At 37.5% G+C, this 23,942-nt stretch overlaps 2 protein-coding genes and 1 long non-coding RNA gene across 3 annotated transcripts in view; 2 read left to right on the top strand and 1 right to left on the bottom strand.

The window, feature by feature from the left end:
• Positions 1-447: 447 nt before the first annotated feature.
• On the bottom strand, positions 448-23,025 carry cers6 (ceramide synthase 6). Its single transcript, XM_042495194.2, has 11 exons — positions 22,701-23,025; positions 21,453-21,558; positions 21,214-21,344; positions 14,875-14,932; positions 10,803-10,853; positions 10,601-10,693; positions 5,947-6,075; positions 5,587-5,693; positions 2,443-2,599; positions 2,282-2,305; positions 448-1,420 (listed from the first exon to the last, which is right to left on the bottom strand). The coding sequence occupies exons 1-11, from the start codon at positions 22,868-22,870 to the stop codon at positions 1,259-1,261; spliced, it is 1,188 nt and encodes a 395-aa protein (XP_042351128.1). The 5' UTR covers positions 22,871-23,025; the 3' UTR covers positions 448-1,258.
• On the top strand, positions 12,215-21,247 carry LOC148188505 (uncharacterized). Its single transcript, XR_015777634.1, has 4 exons — positions 12,215-12,813; positions 15,408-15,505; positions 18,637-18,757; positions 21,226-21,247. It is a non-coding gene; the product is annotated as an uncharacterized LOC148188505 (long non-coding RNA).
• Positions 22,994-23,942, top strand: part of stk39 (serine threonine kinase 39) — a 32,911-nt gene continuing 31,962 nt past the window's right edge. Inside the window, exon 1 of the mRNA XM_042494993.2 lies at positions 22,994-23,133. The gene's annotated coding sequence lies outside the window, so the exon portion shown is untranslated. The remainder of the gene's footprint in view (positions 23,134-23,942) is intronic.

Genomic DNA, 23,942 nt, shown 5'->3' with positions numbered 1-23,942 from the left:
CACATTTTATGTCATAGAACAAAATGTGAAAGTCTCTCAGGCTTGTGTTAACCACAGACCTTATTTCAAAAAACTCATCGACTTAACATTGACTTTGAAATGAGGGAATCGGCGGTGCTAAAATGCTAACTCATTTCCAGTTTTCTCTACTCATTACTTCACTACTATACCCTGAAACTGAAGCAATGGAGTAGGAGTTTGAAGCAGCTGAATGGGAATTAGCCGCAGTTCATTTTCATCTGCAGATTTTTCTCCCATGACGCATCAAAATGTCCTGTGGTTTCCCCTGTGTGAATTGTCTTAATGTCTATTTGTGAAGAATCAATGAATATAATTCGATCTTAAGTCATTATTACATGCAAAATTAATGTCTTGATAAAATTAGAATGCATCACCAGAGTTCAAGTTTTTTCTTTACTGATTACACTTATTGAATAGACCAACACATTTGCAATCATCATGTGTTTTTTATTGAGTAACTCAAACAACTCATGTCTGCCCCCTAAGAGGACAAATGGCCTTTAATGAAATGCTTACCAGAAATGTACCAGAATACTTAACAAAATGCTTTAATAGGGAATACAGCATCTAGCCATATCTGATGCACACACATAATACTGTTATTGACATCTCATATACAGTTTGAGTGGAGAATGTGTTTTTAAAATGTGAGTAAACTTCACACATTTTGGCATATCTTTGGGGGTGTAGCATTAAAAGTAAACCCAAGGTCTTCAGCATTTTGCTAATAATCATTGTCATGATGTGTGTTGTGAAAAAAACAGCTGTGTTGTTCAAGATTATTTCATCTTTAACACTGACATCAAATTCAATAGATGTCCCAACATCTGCAAACGTATTTATAAAAAATAAATAACATAGAAAGACACAAACATAAGAAAAACACACCCCCAGTATGCCAGACTACTGTATGTTAAAGTAGCATGCTTACACCATAAAGTGGAATGCTTTCATTCATTGGCTAAACAGAGAGTGGGTTGTACTGATAGGAGTGCTTCGATATTTCACTGAGTGCAGTTTAATGCAAATATATAGATGATGAGAATAAACTGCGCAAGGAAATTAGTAAGGAATCAAACTGATAACAAATCTGCATTCACATAAATCTATCAAGAACTTCCAGTACCAGACAGGCAATGTTGTTCATGTCTCATACATACACACACTCACACACACACACACACAGCTTGATGGATGGTGTCTGTAGCATGGCTCCAGTGTGGTGATATCAGCTTAGTCAGTGTTCGTCGGGATACGGGGCTCCTGTCAGGTAGCCGTTGGTCCCGTGATTTTTGTTGGTCCCGTTGGTGGTGCTGCTGCTGTGGTGCTTGTGATTAGGTGGGGGGCTGTCGTCCTCATCGGAGCTGGACTCAATGTCACTGCGGTCGTCTTTAGACACCTGCAGAAATAAGAGGGATAGTTAGAGAATCATTTTCTCTTCCTTGGAGGCCAACAGTTGTAAAACTGCAGCATATACACATCCCAGCAACCCAGACTTTAAACCTGGGATACTCAACTTGCTTTCCCCGAGGGCCACCTTTGCAAAATGACAGGAGGCCAGGGGCCAGTTAATAAATAAAACTCAATAATTAACCTAGAAATAATTAGTCCAGACCTCTACTGGGGGATCCTTCCCTGGCACTTTTATTTAGTTTCCTTTTCTTTCTTTCTTTTTTTTTTTTAACAAACAAGCTTAATTTTCATGCTTTTTAAATGCAAAAAAATCCCAGTGAGAATCAATTTTTTTTAAAACTGCTAATCAGAAAACGGTTGGTGGGCCACCCGGCACCCCAGCGGGAGCCAGATTTGACTTGCTGTAAGTTGAGTGTCACAGCTCTAAACTTTAATGCTGCATTTTGGGTGGAAAAAAAGCACTACTGTAAGACATACCATGTTAAAATTGGTATGTCGTCTGTCATCCACTGATTCGCCCCTCTTTTTTGGAACTGTTCAAACAATTTTCTAAGTATGTTTTTTTTAACCTGTATTTCTTTTCCCTTCATCCTAAAGATATTCGATAAATATGTGATTAAGAAAAAAAAAGTTGAGATCTTTCAGTCCAGACCAAAGTTGTGAACCAACTGATAGACTGACAATGCCATACTGTAACTGGAGTCATGCCACCTTCACTAGCATAGCACACTGATTAGGTCGGGGCTGATTGACTATTAGGATCAAATGCAAATGATTACACTGCTGCTTGAGACATAAAATTAAACTGCACACAGTATGCCATTTCATTATGGTGAAGGCTACTTACATGTAACGGATTCCATTTTCCAACCTTGAAGGAGAATAGAAAGAGAAAGTCAAAAGTTTTTATGTATGTACTCGCAGCAGGAAACCCTTTTATGCAAGAACAGGTATAAATGCGGGATTATGCAGAAGGACTCGAAAGACGAACTAAGCGTAGTGACTAACCTTTCCTTTGGAGATGGCTCGGCATGCTGTCTTCACTATGAGGTAGGACCAGAAAGAGTGAAGAAGCTGCAGCAGGATCAGGAGCAGGTTGAAGACCCACCAGGACGGGTAGGGCCCTACTATCTCCCAACTCTCGAACAAGGTGGTGTTTAAAATCCTTCCAGAGCATCAGAGGGACAGGGAGATTATTAACCTGACATGTTTCATTAGAAAACACAAGGAGTAAAAGCACTGTCTCTCAGCGGGAGAATTAGTGTAAGTCCTGAGGAGCAGGTGGACAAAGACAAAGAGAAGCTGGTGAAAAGAGACGTGGTGGGCTCTGCTCCAGCAGGAACACCTTTATCTTAGTGACCTGTTACTAGCACAGACAGACGGGCTTCCATTACAGATTTGCCCAAACATTAAGAAATATTTTCGAAATGCCGATAAAACATAATTGCGAGATGACTGCGTTTCCATTGAGTGATGTTATGCACTTCTCCTCTTGTGATAACATTCCAAAAAGCAAGGTGATTGATGTTCAACAAAAAATTGGCAAGTTTATTTTAATTGCAGCCACTGCACTAGCTGTCATTATTTCCAATCGAAGGTGACGCAGGCGTATTATGCGAACGATATTGGAAAAGCAGGCCCCTTATACGCGAGAGTGGCCACATATGAGGGATTTCTGGGAAGTGATAGTCCATGATTTCACAGAGGAAATGTGGAATCAAAACTTGCAGATGATCCATTCAACTTTTGAAGAGTTATGTGATGCAGTAAAACCTCTTGTAGCGCCTACTGCATCACGCCCAAGGGAGCCAGTTCCTACCGACAAGTGCATAACCATAGCATCATGTAAAAAGTGTTTCCATTGCAGTTTCGAAACATGGCTTTTTCGCATCGCCTGAAATACGACCTCATGCAAGCTTAGAAACAGTTTTGTGACAAGTTGAAAGCAACGTACTTGACGTATTTGGCATATTTTATATTTGCAGTTTCAGTTTGCGAAATTTGAGGGTTAATGGAAACCTGCCTAGTGGTGAGAGAAGTATTCAGATCCTTTAATTAAGTTAAAGTCCTGCATTCACAACCTTACTTAATTAAAAAATATGAATATTGTTACTAAAATGTAAGCTACTTAAAGTATGAAAAATAGAAGTAACAGCGCTGGGGAGCAGTTATCGACATGCTGATAAATGACTTGTTAAGCTACTATTTGAATCAGTTTGGTGGCAGGTTAACTACATTCAAATCTCTCTAGCTTTTTCAGTAGTGAACTGCTTTTGTTCATGTGATTTATGTAGCTAATCACCAGTGGTGGAATGTAACTAAGTACATTTACTCAAGTAGTGTACCTACTCATTGTGCAGTAAATTGTTCCCTGTCTGTTTTACTATTGTATACATAGTTTTTGGTTTCATATTATCACCACATTAATGGTTGTATTTTACTGCTTTAGATGTTTCAGGTTGTGCTAGTGTTAACTCCTTTATATACCATTGAGTAGCTGCAGCAATAAATCATCCTTTTCATGTTTTCAGAAAAAAACAGCCCTGTTTTCAGCTTTGTGACAATACATTATCCAGCTCAAAGGGAGTTTTTGAAGAGTTCATTTAGGTTGTAGGAGAATGATCTCAACCAATAAGCAACATTTTTTTCCTTTTTTATATTTTAGATAACAAAATGGTCATATATTTATGTTAATGCTTTTTGCTTTTACCATGTTGTTAAATTATTTATGTTAATTTGTTGTACAGCACTTTTGTCAACTCTGGCTGTTGTTAAATGTGCTTTACAAATAAACATGATTTCAATCTTCAGTTTGTTAGAAAATGAAATAAAAAAAATTACATCTTTTGTTTTCATTAAACAAGAAGATGATTAAAAACTTAATCTCAAAAGCTGTGACACAAATGTGGTGGAGTAAAATACACAGTAATAGCCTCTGAGATGTAGTGGAGTAAAAGTTTGAAGTTGCATAAAGAGGAAATACTCCAGTAAAGTACAATTACTTTGAATTTTAAATACAGTACTTAAGTAAATGTGCTTAGTTACATTCCACCCCTGCAAACAGACGTCTTTGAAAAAGCATTTTCTTTAAAGTCCAGTGTATGCACAAGAAATAGATCTCAATGTAATAATATTTGCTAATGGAGGAGAAAAAATCAGCTTTCTGGCTTCACATGACATGCAATCAAAACTTCAAGGATTCATGTTAAATATATCCCTGAGCCTGCAAATGGCTGTCTGTGAATCATCCTCCAGATACTGAAGCCATGGCAACAGCTTTACAGTAATGACAACTTTACTACTGCTGTGGTGGGGGCTGACTAAAATGTAGTGTAGGATCATCATATTACAGAGTGGAAACAAAGGCAGAGAGCTGTGGGGTGTTGGCTAAAACAGTTTAAACAGCTGTCTTACAAATGCTGCACACTAATCTAAAAGCCTCTGTGTTTTTCATAAATGCTTTCTTCAGAATCGCCTGAATTATTAAAGGCAAGAAATTTCATTCTGATACCTGAAATAGAATTTTTGTGCTGATCAAGAATCGATGGTATCGCACAGAAAAACCAAGCGACTAAATCTTGTATCTCTTTGCTCCTGAAAGGTGTGATAACAGTTCTGCTGGTGATTGCAAAGTGACTGCTACAAACACTATCAAGGACTACAATTGATATGGGATAACTTGGCCAAATATAATCAGAAAGGCCCGTAATAGTTGGCTACAGTTTGATATGATGAATAAATGCAAAGCCACAAAATGACAAAAGGCCATAATGAGTAAAAACCCCTTTGATGTTTTCATCAAATTACACTATTTTCAATGGCAAATCAAGAAGCATAACATGCTTCTTTTCATTTGTTGATTTGTTTGGCTTTCTTTGAGAGGTTAAAGCTACTGTATCCATAGTAACTATTACTTAGCAACAAAATTCACAGAGATGTGTCTGCACTGCAAACCGTTGAGGGGAAAGTAGTTAAAAAAAAAGAAGAAAAAAACAAGATCTTTGTGGTGTTGACATGCTTTTTCAGGGACGGTTTGCCAAAATCTGCAGAGCATTTCAGGTATCTACTGCACAGGTTTTTAGGTCTCTGACTGCCTGAGTGAACCTTTAAAAGGAACTAGCTATGGTACACTAGAAAGAAAATAACACTTACCAGACAGGGTAAACTCCCAGCCTGGAACTTATGAAGAGAATTGCAAACATTGCAAACAGGAGGTTGCACAGTATCTGACATTTGGCATAGTTGGCCATCTTGGCAGCCTGGTAGAAAAAAAAAATCAATTTTTAATCTGATCATGTAAACAGCTGCTTGAAATATATCTGACAACATAAGAATTAAAAAGCTTACATTTTCTGTGCCTTAATGACACAGTCTGACACAATGTTCACAAGATAAGGACTGTCATTAAATTTAGATAACTGAGCACATGAACGCCACACACTCCACCCACGCACCCAACTATATTAGCCTCCCGATGCAAATCTGTCAATCCTCAGCCTTTAATTCTCTCACCTCTATCAGCACGTCGGCTGCATCGTGGAGACACATGACCAGAGTTCCCACTCGCGCCATGTTGTTCACGTAGGAAAAGGTGATGAGGGAGATTGTTGCCACATGGTGCAGGAACATGATCAGGAAATCCTGGGGACACAGTTGCCAAGGAAATGTCACACAACTAGAGAGAGTACTGCCTCAAGGCCGTTTGAGTCACTACATGCGGAACATACTTAGTGTATCTAATTCAGCACAGATGTGATAAAGTCACAGGGACGTGACTGCTGTGTGCACACACACAATAGCCTCGTGTGTTTGCAGTAATGCATGACATTTGTCACAATTCTGCATTTTAAAACTTACAAAGCCCCTGATGTGACTGCACATCTGCAGCTCACAGTAACTAGCATGTTGTTGTGTGCTTTGCCCAAGTTAGTAGCTGCATAGTTTGGTCTGTTTTGGTGAGCCAAGGTCGTCATGTGCCGCTGTGATTGGCACAGCTATTGAAAAGATATAAAAAGTTATGACAAGACAATGATTAGTCACCACTTACACAAACAAACAAGTACGCCCCCAGTGTCCGAGCATTCATGAGCACTCTGTGCTGATGCAATTTTGTGGTTGAGATGTGTGTTCGTCTACTTAATGTGTTGGTTATGGTTTAAATTTTTTTGGTTTTAGCCCTTTAGTGTTTTCTAGGCTTGTCTTTTTTCTGTTTGTCTTTTTTATCTGTGGTTTTTAACTTGTTTTTATTATCTTGTTGTGTTATTCTTTTTACAGTGAGCTGCTTGGCCCTTCTTTTTCATTTTTTTTTCAGGATTAATGAAGTTCTAATCTAATCTATTTTGTCAAACTGTGATAAAGCCGTTAGAAATATGTTCGCAGTGTTGGGGGAAGAATTCAGATCTTTTCCTGAAAGCAATCTCATATTTTTATTTAAATAAATGTCTGTTAAGCCACTATCTGTCCACTATTTGTTAACACAGAGGTGATTGAGCTTGTGGCCCGCTGAGTGATGTTTGCTGAAAAAATGCTGTATTAAGTTACTGATAATGCAAAGCAAACATTTCCTACTGCTACAGCTTTTAAGCATTTAACTTGTAAAACATGAGATGACTTTTATTATGAAGTAATCGCATGAAGTGCGATGTGTTTGTCAGTGACAGTAGCACTACTGCTACTACCACAGTCATTGTCAGCATTTTTTGACAGCGGATAAGTTTGAAATTAATTACTATTAGCTTCCAAACACTGCATAAACAACTGCATTGTCAATAAAACTCAATACGCACACACTCTATGTGATAGCCACCTTTGTGATGTGTCATGTCTGCGCCCTACGCATTTCAGCTGTTAGAGGCATCTGGCAGTGAGGCTGCAGAACTGAAACTTTTCCCGTGTGCAAAGCCTGTAGGAGAACTACAGTGCCTGTCAGGAAAGCGCAAAAACCTGAATTGCTCTATCTGGAGCCAGTGTTTGGCTTGTCCACTCTGGGCTACTGTAGCAGCAGTATAGCAGACTGTGTGGAAGTATCAAAAGTAAAATTGCTTAATGCGGAAAAAAAAACCCTGTGACTGTTACACCATTATATATAATATCTTTAGATCATTATACTGGTGCATAAATATGAAAGCAGTATTCCACTGTTGTATTTGGTCGAGGTGAAACTACTTTTAAATTATTATACATACTGCTGGGTAGTTTAATCCATAACAATGCATCATACTTTGTGAGCTCGTAATAAATTCTGTATATAAGATCATCATTTTAAAGTAACTATAGCTGTCAAATTAATGTGGTGGTATAAGGAGTACAATATTTACCTCTGTAGAGTAGCATGAAATGGAAATACTCAAGTAAAGTACAGTACTTTCAGTAAATGTGCTTAATTACATTCCACCATCGTTTGAAACTGAGGAAAAAATCTCTGTGAAATCAAAATCAAGCAGAAAGGAAGATCACCTCAACTCAGAAAAAAACAAAACATGACTGTAGCTGAAATTTAAGTGAAATTAATTAATGGTAATTTAGCTTTGGTCCTGTCTTGGTATGAGCTGCTAGGTGTGGGATAGCCTTGAATGGAGCTCCGTGTGAGTAAAGATGCAGACAGGTGGCATGAGGAAGCATTCCTCTGGAAATTATTAAAAAATATATCTCAGCTCAAAGCAACCAGAACCAGCCCAAAATGGCAACAGAATGAGAAGGAAGATGAAGGAAGAGTGATGATGCAAAACAGAGAATGAAAGCAAGGCAAGAGTGTGCGGGGAGAACATACTGGAATTGGCAGGGGATGCAGAGGACCTCCTCAGTGTAGTACTGTGCATGAAAAAACTGAAAGGAGAAACAAAAAACAGACAACATGCCAACAGTCAACAAAGAGATGACAGAGTGAAGGCATACACAGCATGGCATCATGGGGGCTGCTGTGAGTAAAGTGTGCTTGTGGAGCGGGCAGAGCTGGGATGGACTGGAGACAGGAGTAAGATCATGGCTGGAAGGCATGCAAATCGATACTTAATGAACCAAAAGTGGAGCCATTTTTATAACAAAAAAAAAAAGAGATGAAAGAGGGCTGAAAAATGTTTGTACAAGCTGGTCTTAGTTTTTACAAACATGGACCAAGTTTATAGCACAATGTACACAATGTGTATACAGTATAAACTTATATTCTGGTTTTGTTATTATGAATGCAATGTCATATGCAGCAGCTTATTGGAAGTGCATTTAAATGGTTAACTCTTGAAACCCGAGCAAATTGGCTTGATTTCTTTCAAAAATAGTGGGAAGAAGGCATTGACCAGCTTAAAAATAAATAATAATATTTCAAAAATACTTTTCTAATAATTCCTTTTGTCTCTGTCCATCTCTCTAACACTCATTTTCAGGTCATTTTCTTGTCACCTTTTTCCTAATTTCTTGCAAACCAATTAGTGCAGTGATCAAAGGTTTAAATACAATAAATAAAAGGCATCTGAATGCACCACAACAAAAATTAAGTCTCAACTTGGTTTCACGGGGTTAAAATATGAAAGAAGGCAGTGTTATATGAGTTGATTATGGATCATTTTCAGTTCATAAAATTAAACCTTTTTCCTATTGCTATCTCTTCCAGGATGAATAATTGTCTGACATAATTACTTTATAAAAATAACAGACTAAACTTGAAACATGTCATTAGCTGATCAACAATAGCACCTCTGTGGAGGGTGGTAGGGTCCATAGCCCACTCCCAAAAATATTTGGAGTGTGGCATTACTGTCTTTAAGAGGCGGCGGTGCTCTCATATTTTAAACTAGCATGAAGGCTGTGGTATTTTGGGAAACTATAAATCCATTGTCATCTACCAAGGTGGCATAGATTTTTTTGGGAAAGGGGCTAGATAACACTCTAAATTTAGGCGTCAAACAAAGGGGTCTCTTGAAGACACACCTCAAAATATCTGAATGAAAATGAGAAAGTCTCCCCTAAACATGAGAAGGCTTGTTGCGAGTAAATGTTTTGTTCCTTACGACCAGTGTCCTCGTTCAAATTAAAGCTGTATACAACCAGCCTATCTGAAAAGCAATGAATCGCCTATCATGTACAGATACACACGCCTAACACTTTAAAACTCATCTGATAATTAGCAACATTTGAAACCTGAGCAAATTAGTTTGATTTCTTCCAAAAACACGGGGAGAAGGCAGTGAGCAACTTAAAAAGCATATGGCCCAAAGAATAGCAAGAAATTTGTAAAAAGTTTACAAGAAAATTACATGCAAATAAGCACAACTGAGATCCATAAAAAGTGCAGATAATTAAAAAATATATGTATATTTTTTGTGACATCATTTTAAACAAATAACTACAATGATCATAAATATAGTTTTCTGGACATTTTCTGATAATTTTGTAAAAATTGTCACCCCTTTTTTTAAAACTATAATTTATAGGTAATTTTCTTCGCCACCTTTAATTTCTTGCAATTTGTGGAACCTTTCTTGCTCTGTGACTTTTTTCCTATGTTTTTGAAAGAAATCAAACTAGTTTGCTCAGGTTTCAAAGGGTTAAATAGCTTGTGAAAGGTGTCTGAAGGCAGCACAAGAAAGCTGATGTCGAACTAGGTTTTAAAGAATTAACAGTAAAATAAGAAACCAAAGTAAATCAGAATGCGATTCCTCAGAGGCCCCGTCTGTGAAAACAACTGGGGATGCCGCTCTGTAACAACCTGTAGGTGCAATAATTTGCTGTTCGTATTACACAAAAGCAAACAAAAACAAACTCTACACCAACAGTTGAGGAAAGCTTGAGATACGTTTTTGTGAAGTTTGACACTGAATCCATTTCCTAAATGTTTGACAAAGTGTTAATCTGTTTTGCCCTCGCAATATTTTGTTATTTCACACGTCAGTGAGAATACACTGAGGTGAAAAGCAAATGATCACAAGCAAATAGACTGAACGTTACAGAGTCATGGCGGTAAGAAAAGAGACGGACAGTAAGGCAAATATAATGATGACTTTTGTGCGACAGAGCTCCTTACATTGGCATAAATGCAACCGAAGTTTCTGTTTTCAACACACAAAAAGTGACTAAAAGTGTAATTTTTTGCCTTACAGTAAATCTTTTGAAAATCATTGAATGATCTGTGTTACTGGAGATGCATGATGGTGTGATTTGCAGCCATTCTTACCTTCCTCCTGATGTCTGTGAATTGGGAAAAGAGTAAGGACAGGTAGAAAGACAGCTCCAGTATATAGTAATAATGGATGTCCACAGTCAGTGGCTGCATAAAGACAAAAGGCAACAAGGTTTAAATAAACATTTATTAAGTCAGTAGTTTGGTAATGCACGTCATCTTGTCATATCATTATTACTGTGGTGCATTAAAATACCTGGTAAGGGTAGTTGTACCAGCACTCTTTAGTGTTCCAAAGCCACGCAGTCTGCAAAAAACAAAAGGAATACAAATAAATAATAATAATATAATATAATATAATAATAATAAAAACTAGATTGTATTTTAAAATGTAAAAAACAGTGACTGAAAGACTTAGGATATGACCGCACTGTCATACAAATCACTGCACAAACTCAGGCACAACACAATGTTCGATCCCTGACAAAGTCTCATACGTTGTATTTTATTTTAATAAAAACCTAGAAAATGCAGGCTCCATTAACAACAATATAAATGCAGCGTTATGCTGTTCCCACACATCCAGTTGGAGTTCAATTCAATGTGTCGTTTCAGATCTAACACATGAATAGCAATGTGAACACCGAAAAATAAATAATTCCCTTGATGGATTCTGAATGGAATCAAAGTGGTTTCTAAAATACTGAATGACTGATATAAAGCATTTTGTTACAATGCATACTTTGACATAAAAGGCAGCTACTGGATTACAAAGGAACAAAGACAGCCTTCATCCTAAATTGAATGTCATAATGACATCAGGGAGACCAGAGAAATGTTAACTGTGATACAGAGGAATGTGTAATAAGCAAACAGTGACCCGTCACTGTGACTGAGTTTACGTCTCCTGTGCTCCTGTCTCCAGACCTGCTCTATTAATAAATCCCACAGAGACTGCAGCCTGCAGCAGGGATTGCCAGGGAATGAACTATTTTCACAAAGTGCTTCGTCATGCAACTTGTGTCTTTGAGAGATATTTCTTACTCTGCTATCTCAACTATTGCTTTGTTGATTATATATACATTTATGCATTTTCATGAATATATGAATGAAATATATGAATCTATCTTGGCCTATATTTCAGTAATATTTACCTGGCACATTGGACAAAATGACCACAATTTATGAACTCTCACAAGTGTGCCTTAACCCTTTAACGCCTGGATCAACATCAGTTTTGTCGTGCTGCATTCAGATGCCTTTAACAAACATTTAAACTTATGAAACTTGAGAAAATTGGTTTGATTGGGTTGAAAACATGGGGAAAAGGCAATGAAAATTTGGAGAGAATGGCCTGAAAATAGCTGAGGAGGATTATTAGATATTTACAAAAACACAGGGAGAAATGTCCAGAAAACAATCATTCTTATGGTTATATATGGTTAAAATGGTTAATTTTTTAAACCTCTTTCTTAACCTGTTCAAAATCTAACAGATTAATTTGATTTTTTTTCAAAAACACGGAGAGAAAGAAACAAGCAACTTCACAAGCCATGGTCCAACAATTTGCAAAAAAATGGTGAAAATGTAAAAAATAAATAAAAAAAATAAAAATAATGAAAAAATGTTAAAAAAACAAACAAAAATTACCTCAAAAAGCAATGAAAATTAAAAAATATATAAAAATGTATTTTATGTGTTTTATTATATGTTTCTCCGTAACATAATTTTAAATATATAATCATTATAATTACAAATAGAATTTTCTAGACATTTTTGTCTATTTTGGGATAATTTTATTATAATCCAAGACATTTCTTGGCAAATTACTCATTGCCCCCTGCCCCCATGTTTTTTAAACCAATCTGCTCAGGTTTTAAAGATTTAGGTAGCTTGTGATATGCATCTTAATGCAGCACAACAAAACTGATGTTGATCCTGGTTCTAAAGAGTTAGTCATTTTTTTCTGTTTGTTTTTTAATTTTCCTTTTTTTCAGGTAATTTTCTTATAATTTTTTTTCCCTAATATCTTGCTTATTTTTGGGCCATTTCTTTTTAAGTTGCTTATTGCCTTTTTTTGTGTTTTTGAAAGAAATCCAGTCAGTTTGCTCAGGTTTCAGGGGGTTAACGACGTTTCTGAACAGGGGAATACTTGAATGCTCCAATATCCTACATCCCCTGAACTACACACAGTATGGCGACTCGCTGTGACATAATGGATTTTCACCATTATTTTCACACACCAAGTGACTGTTGGAATTTGAAAGGTAAGACGTGCTTTAAAATGTAAATATTTACGATAAAAAACGGTTGAGTTTGCACTTTTTTGTTCGAAAAGTTAGCATGAATGCAGCTAACCCTTGCCGGTTAAGCTAATGTTATTGCTAGCGCTCGCGGCGGATAAACTAGTACGAAAAACGTCACTAGCGTTAGCATAAATTGCGTTTAACGCCAACATTGCAATTTGTTGGTTTCGAAAAAAGACAAATACGTAAAATATGATCAATGTACAACACTGTTAATGTGCCTTGGCTTGGTAGTTGTTTGCTTTTATAATTGAAGCGCATACATGCTAACCTAATCTCAAAGCACTAAAATGATTGATGGCCAGAGTTCATTGTCACCGGTAGCCCAATCCGAAACTAGAATTAGGCCACTGTAACTTTATTAAAGATACGTTTTTACCACAACCACATTTGCTGTTAACTTCAAGTAACTCCGATGCGTTATTATTAGTGTCTGTAAAATTTACAAATAAGCTATCTTCCTTAAAGACGCAGAAGTTAGCTTCTGATTCGTAGCTTCCAATTCAGCAGTGAAGGGAAACGTAATTGGGTTTTTTTTGCACCTCTTGTTGTGAAGACATGTTATACATTTCATATAAAGCCCCAGTGCTGTCTGAAACCCACGTTATCATTTGTGATTTCTTTATTCTATTTGTAGAAATGCAAAAAAGGGGATTTGTTAATTTGTTCACATGTTGACCATATTAGACCAAGTCCAAATAAAAAAACACCATACTTTGGTCAAATTTGGACTAGATTATCCCAGAGATGCTGAAAGTTGATAAATACAGTCTCAAATTTGCCAAAAACTTTTATTCTATTTGTGAAAATGCTATTAAGTCAGATTTCACTGCATTTTTCACATGTAGATCACATTGGACCAGGTCCAGATCAAGATCAACTATATTTAGACAGGTCAAATCTGAACTATAGATTTGACCTGATATTCTGTGTGTTGAAATACAGAAAAGGGGGTATTTTACTGCTTTTTTCCCCCACATCTAGATCACACTGAACCAGGCCCGGATTAAAAATCACTATTCCAAGACAGGTCAAATCTGGACTCAATTATCTCAGAGAAGTGTGATCTCCCTTTTTGCATCATCACGAATAGAATAAAGGTTTCAAAAATCTAAAACTGTGTTTAAAATACTCTTAAATTTCTCTGGTGTAATCTAGGCCAGATATGACCCTCCTAGGTACAGAAGTTTTTAAAGGAAGAAAAGGATTCTTATATGTGAAAGTGGGTTTCAGACGGTGTTGAAGCTTTGCCTCAAATCTCTAATATGTTTTCACCACATTCAGAGGTGCAAAATCCTGAGGATTGATTGTTATGCAATGAAAGTTAGGTTTCCAATAAATCTCCTTTTGAACTGAAAGTGAACTTCAACATTGCACTGTAAAGCATGCTAAGGTAGCGACAGGCTACTTGAAGCAGCAATGTTGTGTAGTTTGAAACAGCCTAATGTAATTTTAACATTATTGAAGAGATATTTTAAAAACAAACGTATCATACTGTTAATACTCAGCTTCCTAAAGTCACTGAGGTGGTAATATTAATGTATGCAGAATTTACAAATTAGCTGTCACCTCAACTGTCATCATTTTGCCAACAATAGCACATATGAAAATATGACTCCCAGCAGCAGACATTCAAGATCAAAAGAAAGACAAATCATCACTCAGTCCTACACACTCTGAGATAAATGGATTGCATATTTAATGCACGGCATTATTTAGTATTGGGAGTGTTTTTTATTTGTCAGCTGCTCCCTCTATCCTTGATCCATTATTAATGAACACTTTTGCACTAGGTTTTTATTACAATTTGCCTATATAAAATTAGTCCCTTACACCATAACATCAATTTTATTTGCCAGTCTAATGACTAGGCATTAATGATGCTAGAAACCAAAAGATTTTCATGCTTGCCATGTACTTCCAAAAGTGCTGTAGAAAATTGATTCAAATCACAGTGACTCATACTAACTTTTAACAACATCACAGCAGGCTGGTTCTCTTATGTCTGTCAGGAAATCTTACCTTTTTAAGGAAACGCACTCCGTAGGTAAATATATAGAGATAGAATGTAAATCTCCACCTACAGGAAACACAGAAAAAAAAGAAATGAATATATAGCTATAAAAGATCAACATTTAACAAGGCAGCAAACCTGCCATTACATTTGAATCGTAACTTTTAGTTTTTGGGCATGACAGTAGTGCTTTTTAATAGGCTGTGAGCCAAATGTGAAGGATCCCTACCGTGAAATTGCAAGTGTGAAGGACAGCTGCCCTCAGATGTGCATTTTTTTTTAACTGAGCCTTTTTTCTTTCTCTTTTATACTTTGATTTCAAGTCCGGGGCCAATCATGTTTGATTACAGATAAGGTTAAGTAAATGAGAGAGAAAAGTTAAATATTTTAATATACTAGAACCAGTTTGTAGAGAATCATGCAGCTGGACCACATCCTGAAATCATACAATTTAGATACATCCCATAATATAAACATTGCCAGGGGAGAAGTACATGAACTCAACTTGCTTTGTATGCTACTTATGTATTTCTGTCCCTAGGTGCGGCAGACTGTGGCATACTATGTGGCCGTCATGCCTCTAATCAGAAATTTGAAGTGGTGTGAGGTCTTCTTACTTCCCCACATCTGCAGTTTAGGGTGAGTCACTGAAAGTGGGACATCACTGACTTCACTGAGTCCGGGGGCAAAGACAAGACTCTTGTACTGTCCCAGCCCATCTAGTGCAAGGCTTTATATAACCCTGCACATAATTTACAGTAACTACAACAACACAATAGTGGGCAAAGTGATCATGAGGTCTGAGCTCACAGGCAGAGGAGAAACTGCTTCAGCTGACACTTCGGTGATCAAAGCCTTGCTGAGCAGGGAGATGTGCATATATATATATAAACAACCAACTTTTAATAGTCAGCAATTGGGAGGAAGGATTTAAGACTGGCCCACTAGCAGGCACCTTTTTTACACAACTCTGGAAGTTGCATCAGATGAAACCAGATGAATTTCTACAGGAAACAAAAGCTAATTTGTCTTTAGGGTTTGACTGAGAGAAACCCTTGTGTAGAATATTTAGTCATCAGAGCATTTCACTAATTTGTAACCAATTAGATTAAATGGTTTTTCCCAGTGGAGCCTGTATTCTGGGATATATATATATATATATATATATCACTATACACTGCTGAATTCAGTGCAATAGCTTCACAAAGTCAAACATAAAGAAGAGACACAAAACAGAGCTTGTTTTCTGTGACATGGAAGAAAACATCAAGTGATGGCTGTGACAGAAGCTGTATAACGTGTCATGTGAGACGAGGTTTTGCATACTTTAAAAATTGTGCCGTGTGGTTGTTCCATCTGACCTCAAATACATTTTACATTTTGGCATCCACAGCCTGCAAACACAACATGACATGAACACTCAAAAGGAGAACAGGATAAATCAGCTTTGCAGTGCAGGCACATCCAACAGAGCTAGTCCTTTTTATGTGGATGTTTGTTCAAGTCAGTTTTAACTCTTCAGTGAATGCCGGAGAAATTCTAATTATGTTAACACAAGGTGCAGGAAGCAGTGATTAACTGATTTTTGTGCTTGATCAACAGTAATGTAAAACCAAATGAACTGGACAAGTCTACCTGGCACACAGTAAAGACTGTTGCATGGCAACTGCTTCATCAAGCTTGCAACAGTCTATTCCAAGTGCTTTTGAATCACTGTTATATACTGTATTTACAATCACAATTACTTTTTTCCCCCTTAGTCAGAGACGTATTTTTTGTATCATTGTGCATTAATTTTCTTTTTCAGATAAAGGCTTGGTTGTGGGCAATATAATGTTATGCAGTTCATCATCCTAGAGTTGCTGTGCACATGATGTAGCAGAAACTAGCCAGTTACACATTTAAATGAATTAGTGCCGGGTATTACTGGGGTCAGCCAAATAACATTTATGTGTTATCATGAACTTGTCCTGTAAAAAAACATATAGACTGTGGGGAATTTGACACAAGAGTAGGCTTATGTAATGTGTTATGGTTCACAACACCATCCTTTGAAAATATCTTGATTATAAATTAATGAATCATTCATGATATCTGATAAGACTGCGCATTTTAAACTGGGACAGATCCACTGATCACTATTAAATCTGAAATACCTGTTTGGACAAAGCATTGCCTGAGGAAAGGAAAGATGGTAGAGGAGGGGGGATAACTTTGATTTGATCAAAAACTCAGTAATGAGTCTGTTTTCATTCTGAGTGAAGCTCCTAGCTTTGCAAGAAAATAATAAAAGCAGGTCATGCTGGCTCATTTAATTCCACATTGTCACTTCTCCAGGTGGGTAGTCTGAGCACCAGCTGGCTGCAACTGTTTGCATTTGGGTGGTTCAACATAACAATTAGTCATGAAGCTCAAGCTTTGATCAGAATTGATTTGTGCAAAAAAAAAAGCCTCGATATATTCCCTCTGTGCTTTTGAATCAGCAGTACAGCAGTAACACCTCCTTTACTCTTCAGGCAGTTATAGCTGTCCCTTCCACCTTTGTGTATTTGTCTAATTTGGTTTGATTACAAGGCTTGATTTCAAATTTGCCAAATGAGAAAGCTTGCCAATAGCCAGTTATTTTAATGTGGTACTGGAATACAGCAACTAATTTGAGGAAAACGCGGACGGGTGTGGCTGTCCTCTTTAAAGAACACATGTATATGGATCATGTCTCAGCTCTGCTAGAAGCATATGAAAAAAAAACATGCTTATTAGTTGTCGACTTGGTTTTTGCTGAGCTGCCTTTGGTGTGTTGGTTGAAAGGAATGAAAATCATACACCAACATATCGATTTCAGAAAGAGTAGTAATGTGGTTATTTGCAAAAGTAAAGAGTGGGGATGACAAATAAAGAGAGGCTTTAACTGTCAAGATAATGCAGGTGTTATTTTTTAGTTATAAATGTGATAAAACTATGAGATGAGGCAAAACTGCAGCGACAACCCACCTCAAAAACAACAACAAAACCCTTAAAGGAATACTTTCAAATTTTGGAAAATCCTCCTTGTCATTTCCTTCCTGAGATTAAGAAGAGAAGAACAATGCCACTCCTGTATCTGTATAGTAAATATAGACCTACAGCCAGCAGCTGGGTAGCAAAGCTTAGTTCAAATACTAAAACTGGACAGACCGGCTTGGCCAAACGGTGGTGAAATACACCTACCACCTCCTCTGAGGCTCACTTACTAACATGTCATACTTTGCTCATTTAAACCAAGAAGAAAACTAGAAATGAAATGTAAAAACAATCAGATGTGGATGTGAGGTGTTTTGTGCATGACTATTTCTTGTCAAGCGCAGTGACTTCCTGAAGTCTAATTTGGTTGCATGGCGACCTCACAGTGATGACAAGACTACAGGAAGTGACTGTCCGTCCACAATGTGATATATTAATTAGATTTGGAGGTGACATTAAATGTATTTTAATACCTTTAAGCAGATGTATAAAGAAAACTAGATGCAGCATCAGAGGAGGGACCCTGTTAAATTCTATTAAAGTTATAATATTGCAGCAAGAAGTATGATTTTTACCTTATTAAAAAAACCATGTGACCATGTGAAAACCATTACATTTTATGATAAATACTGGCTGAGGCCAATAGTAGATATTACAAGGTATAATTAGTAACTATATTTCAATCTTGTCACAGAAAAGCCCTGTATCTGTGTCTTTAAAAAAAAGCTGTGATTATAGTATTTTGCTAATGATAATTTCTTTGTTCTCAGTGAAAACAAAGAGGGAGGATGGATGAAGATGAGCGCAGACAACAGGGGGCATCAAGGACATCAAAGCCTGCTCATTTCTTAGTCTGCTGTTACCAAGAAAAACTGACGAGAAGGAACTCTGGTAAAACCACACTGAAAAAATAGCACATCTTAATTTGGCATATAGTCTCATTTTAAGGCTTTAAAACAAACAAACATTAAAAACAAATAGCTTTGCCACTGTGGTGAAATAATACTACTTATATCCAGTGATTTTTCCATTTGCGTCTAGAATTATTTCTTTCTACAAGTGCAAAGCACCTGCTTTAAGAAGATTTTGGAATGAAACCAGTTTCTGTTGAAAAAAAAGAGGTTACTGTAGGGCTTCTGCAAAAAAAATCAATACTTGAACTTGTCAGGATGCTTTTTGCTGTGTATTTTGGAAAAAGACAGGTAGCAACAATAGATGGTAAACAAACTCTATGCAGAGTCTTCATTATTTCCAGACCAAATGTGTCTGCTACACACTCTGTTTTTGCATAATGAAAAGAATAGACAACAGATCAGCTGTCCTGACAACTGAGAAACAAAGAATGCTATCAGTCTGCAACAGCTGTGCATGAGGGCCTAATTAGAGCACAATCACTGTTGGAAGGACTGATGCTGGCCCCGTTTGGAGAATTGCACTGTAAGCAACTGACACAGACAACCTGTCCAAACTGTTGCAAAGCCCAATAATGTCTGCAGTCAATTATGCTGCATGCAGATACAGTTTCGGTACAGTTGTTGCTTAAACAGACTGAATGTATGTCTACTATTTATTTTACTTTTATTTATTTATTTTTCTGCTTTTATATTCTATCTATAGTACTCATTTTATGACCATGAAGTATCGCTGTGTTCTTTTGAAGTATGTGCTATGTTCTTTACTCTTTTTTTTTCTCCTCTTCTTTTCTTCCTCTACTTCTTCTTTCTCTCCATTTTCTATATATTTTCTTTCATTTTTCTCATTGAAAATCAATAAACATATTTCCAAAAAAACCCAAAACAGACTGAATGCCAGCTAAGCATGTTCAGAAAGCTCACGCATATCACAGAGGACGGCAACCTCAGGTTATTCTTGTGTAAAAGAAAGCAGGTTGGTGTTCACAGATTTCTCTGTGAGGTTGTAATAGGAGTCCAGATTTTTTTTTTTTTTTTTATCAGCCAGCAGTGTTCTCCTGAGTGAACAGCAGCCTCAGGCGGATCAGAGGATGTGAGGCTCCCTGTGTCTCAAACTGCCAGATTGGCTCCACTTGTGTCAGACATGACTCTGCTCTGACAGCCACGCTCGCTTGTTGGCCTTTAACATCACACTCTTAAGTAACTACAATCTCCCTGATGGCAAATGCTCTACTGCAGATTAGCCAGTTCTCTGTTACAGCCTGAGTGGGTTTGTTTGTTTGCGCTGGGACAAATTTGACTTTTGACCAATCGAGCATTTATACTCCTGTTTGTCTATAGAGATGAAACCATTAGTAGACTGACAGACAAATGACCGAAAACTAATAAGCCACTTTGATTATTGATTTACCATGTCAGTCTTTTTTCAGGCAAAAATGCCAAACATTCACCAATTCCAGTCTCTCAACTATGACGACTTGCTGCTTTTCTCTTTTTTTAACATTGTAAACTGATTATCTTTGGGTTTTGGACTGTGGGGTGCAGTCTGTCCCTTGTATCCACCTTAAGATGGTGGTTGAGCTTTTTCAGGCCGTAGCACCTAGATTTTGGAATGCTCTGCCTGCACCCCTATGGCCTGCTGACTCTGTTGTTTCTTTTAAAAGCCAGCTAAAGACACACCTGTTCAGACAGGAATTTGGGTAACATGTATACACTAGCTCAGTATATTCTTCAAATTTTGTGTATTCTTGTGCATTGCGATTTTGTCGCTTTATCTTATACGTTTTCTTTCTTGTATGTTGCATATTGCTCTTGTAAAGCAATTTGTGATCTATGTTTTTAAAAAGCATTATATAAATAAATCCTACTTTACTGACAAAAGAAGCAATATAGGGATGTCAACCTGGGATTTAATTAATTGTAATTTCCTCCCATTTTTACACTAATTTTTGACATTTCCAATAATCAGCTGACATTAATACAGAATGAAAATATGTCAAAGCCAGAAGAATTGCCTTTACATTGCTGCCAACATTAAGGAAAACATGTTTTGTGAGTGCATGCTTTTAAGCAGTGGCAGAGTTTCCCTTTATTTCCATACAATACAAAAATAAACTTGCAGAAGCATGAAACTTGCTTTGATAAAGTTATTTATCCTTGTGAACATCAGGCCTGTTTTTTTTTACCACTGTTAGGGGTTTTTGGTAAGTGATAAAGCTTTGCAGCATATTTAAACCAGTCTCCACTTACAACTGTGCAGAGTGATAATCCACATCAAAACAATAAAGCAGATATGATATACTTTACTGAAGGCAAACTGAAAGTCTGTGCCAGTTCATTTTCAGGAACTTGGATGTTATGAAATGCAGAGAAAAATGTCTTGGAGCTATGTTAAGGTATACTGTATGTTGTGGTGTTAAAGGTGATTTCCCTTACATGCTTTCACAGAATCGGGCGAGAGTGCTGGGCTTCTCCTGGTTTCGGCGTTGTCTGAACCAGCGCTGGATGGTCCGCACATCCCAGTCAAGCTGCTTGGACAAGCCCTCCAACCTCTTCTCATCTGGGTGCTGGCAAGACAAGACAAACACTCCACATCTTAGATGTAGTTTTCATATTTGGTATAAATATCATGAGATAAAACATTAAAAAAATAATGATAAGAACACATGCACAACCTTGGTTATAGCAGTGAAAACCTTCTCCAGGATAGCATTGGGTTGTGCTTTTTGTGGCCCGTTGGCTTGGATCTTCAGGCCCATGGCACATGGTCTGGCAATAAACCTGCAATTAAAATATCACAACGCCCTTATAAATCAACACTGAGATGAGGCATGCAATCACCAGGAAGGACATGCATATCCATAATTCATTGAAGGTGCAGGGTAACACTTATCTGCACCTTTCTGTGTACATCTGCTCGTTCCCAAATCTTTTACTCTACCAGGACATGAAAATGTTTTGAAAATGTGGTCTTCCACAGATGAAGACCAGTTTTGTTTAAAAGGTTGACATTTCCAGGTAGAGTAAAAGAAGAACTGGGGATGACACAATAGTTTAGATAGATCTTGTTAGTCTTTTGACACAAATTATTGGCATTATGAGCCACTTTACATATCATGTGCAGTCTGCAAATTTCAGATTTCATTTGCTAAAACAGTTTTTTGGCAAGCAGTAATGCTGGGATAGGCTAATAGGTAGGTAACAGGTAGATGTAAATAAACAATTTACAATGAATAAATTCATGCAGTATTTAGTATATAGATTTAAAATCTTATAGGCATACATTAGGTCTTTTTTCTGGATGATCTGAACTTGATCACCATATTTTCAGGAATAAATACTGAGCATGAGTGAAGGGTTTAGTGGGGAAATTTAAGGCCTCACTCGTGCTCCCTAAAGAGACTTCTGACCCACATATGCAAGACAAGTATTGCTGTGGTCATCATGGCTCTGTGCTTTACTGTATATTGATGATTGTTCAATAATAGCCAGAGATAAGATGATGCAACACGCACCATATCATAACTGGAGCAGCAGAGTCAAAACAAACCAGCCGGACAGGTAAAAGGAGACTGTCTCTAGCACGATGCTTTGTTGAAATTGAGGTTTGAACTGAGAGGACAGTAGCTGGATTTGGGCAGGTATGGCAACTTGGTTGCACTGTGTGTGTGTGTGTGTGTGCGCACACGCGCGCGCGTGTGCTCTGACAGATGCATCAAATTCAGACAGCGCGTAATGCTGCAGGCCTGCAGAAAGAAGGATGATCAACCGTGATGATTTGTGGGCTAACCAGATAAGATGCCATTGTTTAGATAACAGACTGACGAACATGGGCAGCGGGGTGTGCTGCATCATACACCGGAGTATTTCATCGACACACAACAAACACAGCCACCTGGATTATCGCGTGTGCTTAGACCCACCTTTCGAAAACCAGCCGTATCATAAAGATGCAGAATGCTAAAGGACACGCCAGATAGAGATCCTCGGCTTGCGGGAACGTTGCTTCATCTGTATTTTTTAAGTCAGCCCAGGTTACGTTATGAGGGAGCCAGAACCTCTCGTTCCAAAACCACGCCAAAATACCGGCCATCTCCCTGCAGCAGACACTGGGACCGGGTGGAAAAAGAAATCGATGGCCCGCTGGATCACGGAGGTCTCTTGCAGGCGATCTGACCGTGCAGACTCGGCTGATGATGCGATATCCGTGCGAGATCGCCGTCCGTCCGCTTCCCCTCAGCTCTGCCAGTGTAGGGAAGTAGACTCAATCAGCTCCTCAGCGAGTGATTGGTGCGTTGAAATGTCATGCAATATAGTCGGTGAACGTTAAACCGGCTACACAACAGCGTAAGCAAGGTAAACCACGTTTTGTGTCGCACCTCCACAGTAACAGTTTAGCTAGGTGTGCTTTTGGAATCACCACAGAAGGTTTTTCTTGTTTTAATTTCACTATCTTTTTTACACATCTCGTACTGTTATGTTATAGTAAGGGACCCACAATACCCGGCTTGCAAGATGAGGTGTCACCTCGAATGTATTATTATTGCCAAACTCAAAACGATCGTTAATAAATTTGCATCAAAACTGAAATTTAAGCGCAAATAATATGGCAACATTAAAGCGATGGACTTCAAGGCTACATCATGTTGGTAAACCATGCCACCTACTGACAGACTTGATGCAGTTGACCTTAGGGATGTGAAATTCATAAATAATTTGACCAAGTATTAATGGGGTTATTTCTTTTTCGCATTTGGTATAGCAATATTATCTATCTGTCTGTCTATCTATCTATCTATCTATCTATCTATCTATCTATCTATCTATCTATCTATCTATCTATCTATCTATCCTATGTTGTTCTCTTGAACTGTATTGCATTATTCTGAGAGGTGTAATATCTTATCCAACAATTTATATCAGTGAAATATTAAAAACATCTCTATTAATAAGGCAGTTTAACAGAGACATGAACCGCAGCCTTCAAAATCACCTTACAGTTAAAGCCAAACCTTTATGAAAGTTAGTTATACATGGTTATAGAATTAAGCTGGATTCGTTTTAGCTTGGTGTAAAAATGGCAACTTATTGTAGCCTTCATTTTATGGTCCATAAGCACAGTACAAAAGAACATAAGAATATATAGTCTAAACATTTTTTTTTAT

This window comes from Plectropomus leopardus, chromosome 10, assembly GCF_026936395.1.
Source record: "Plectropomus leopardus strain MGB_pleo_1.0 chromosome 10, ASM2693639v1, whole genome shotgun sequence".
NCBI classification, from domain to species: Eukaryota; Metazoa; Chordata; class Actinopteri; order Perciformes; family Serranidae; genus Plectropomus; species Plectropomus leopardus.
The sequence above is the reverse complement of the archived record's forward strand: the minus strand, read 5'-3'. Positions and strand labels throughout refer to the sequence as shown.

Bases quoted from the DNA above. Each gene is read 5' to 3' on its own strand.
- cers6 (XM_042495194.2), bottom strand. From the start codon at position 22,870: ATGGCCGGTATTTTGGCGTGGTTTTGGAACGAGAGGTTCTGGCTCCCT. The intron at 10,854-14,874 runs GTAAGATTTCCT...TGTTTTTTGCAG, and splicing joins GAGTGCGTTTCCTTAAAAAG to ACTGCGTGGCTTTGGAACAC. The intron at 10,694-10,802 runs GTATTTTAATGC...GTCTTTATGCAG, and splicing joins GGTACAACTACCCTTACCAG to CCACTGACTGTGGACATCCA.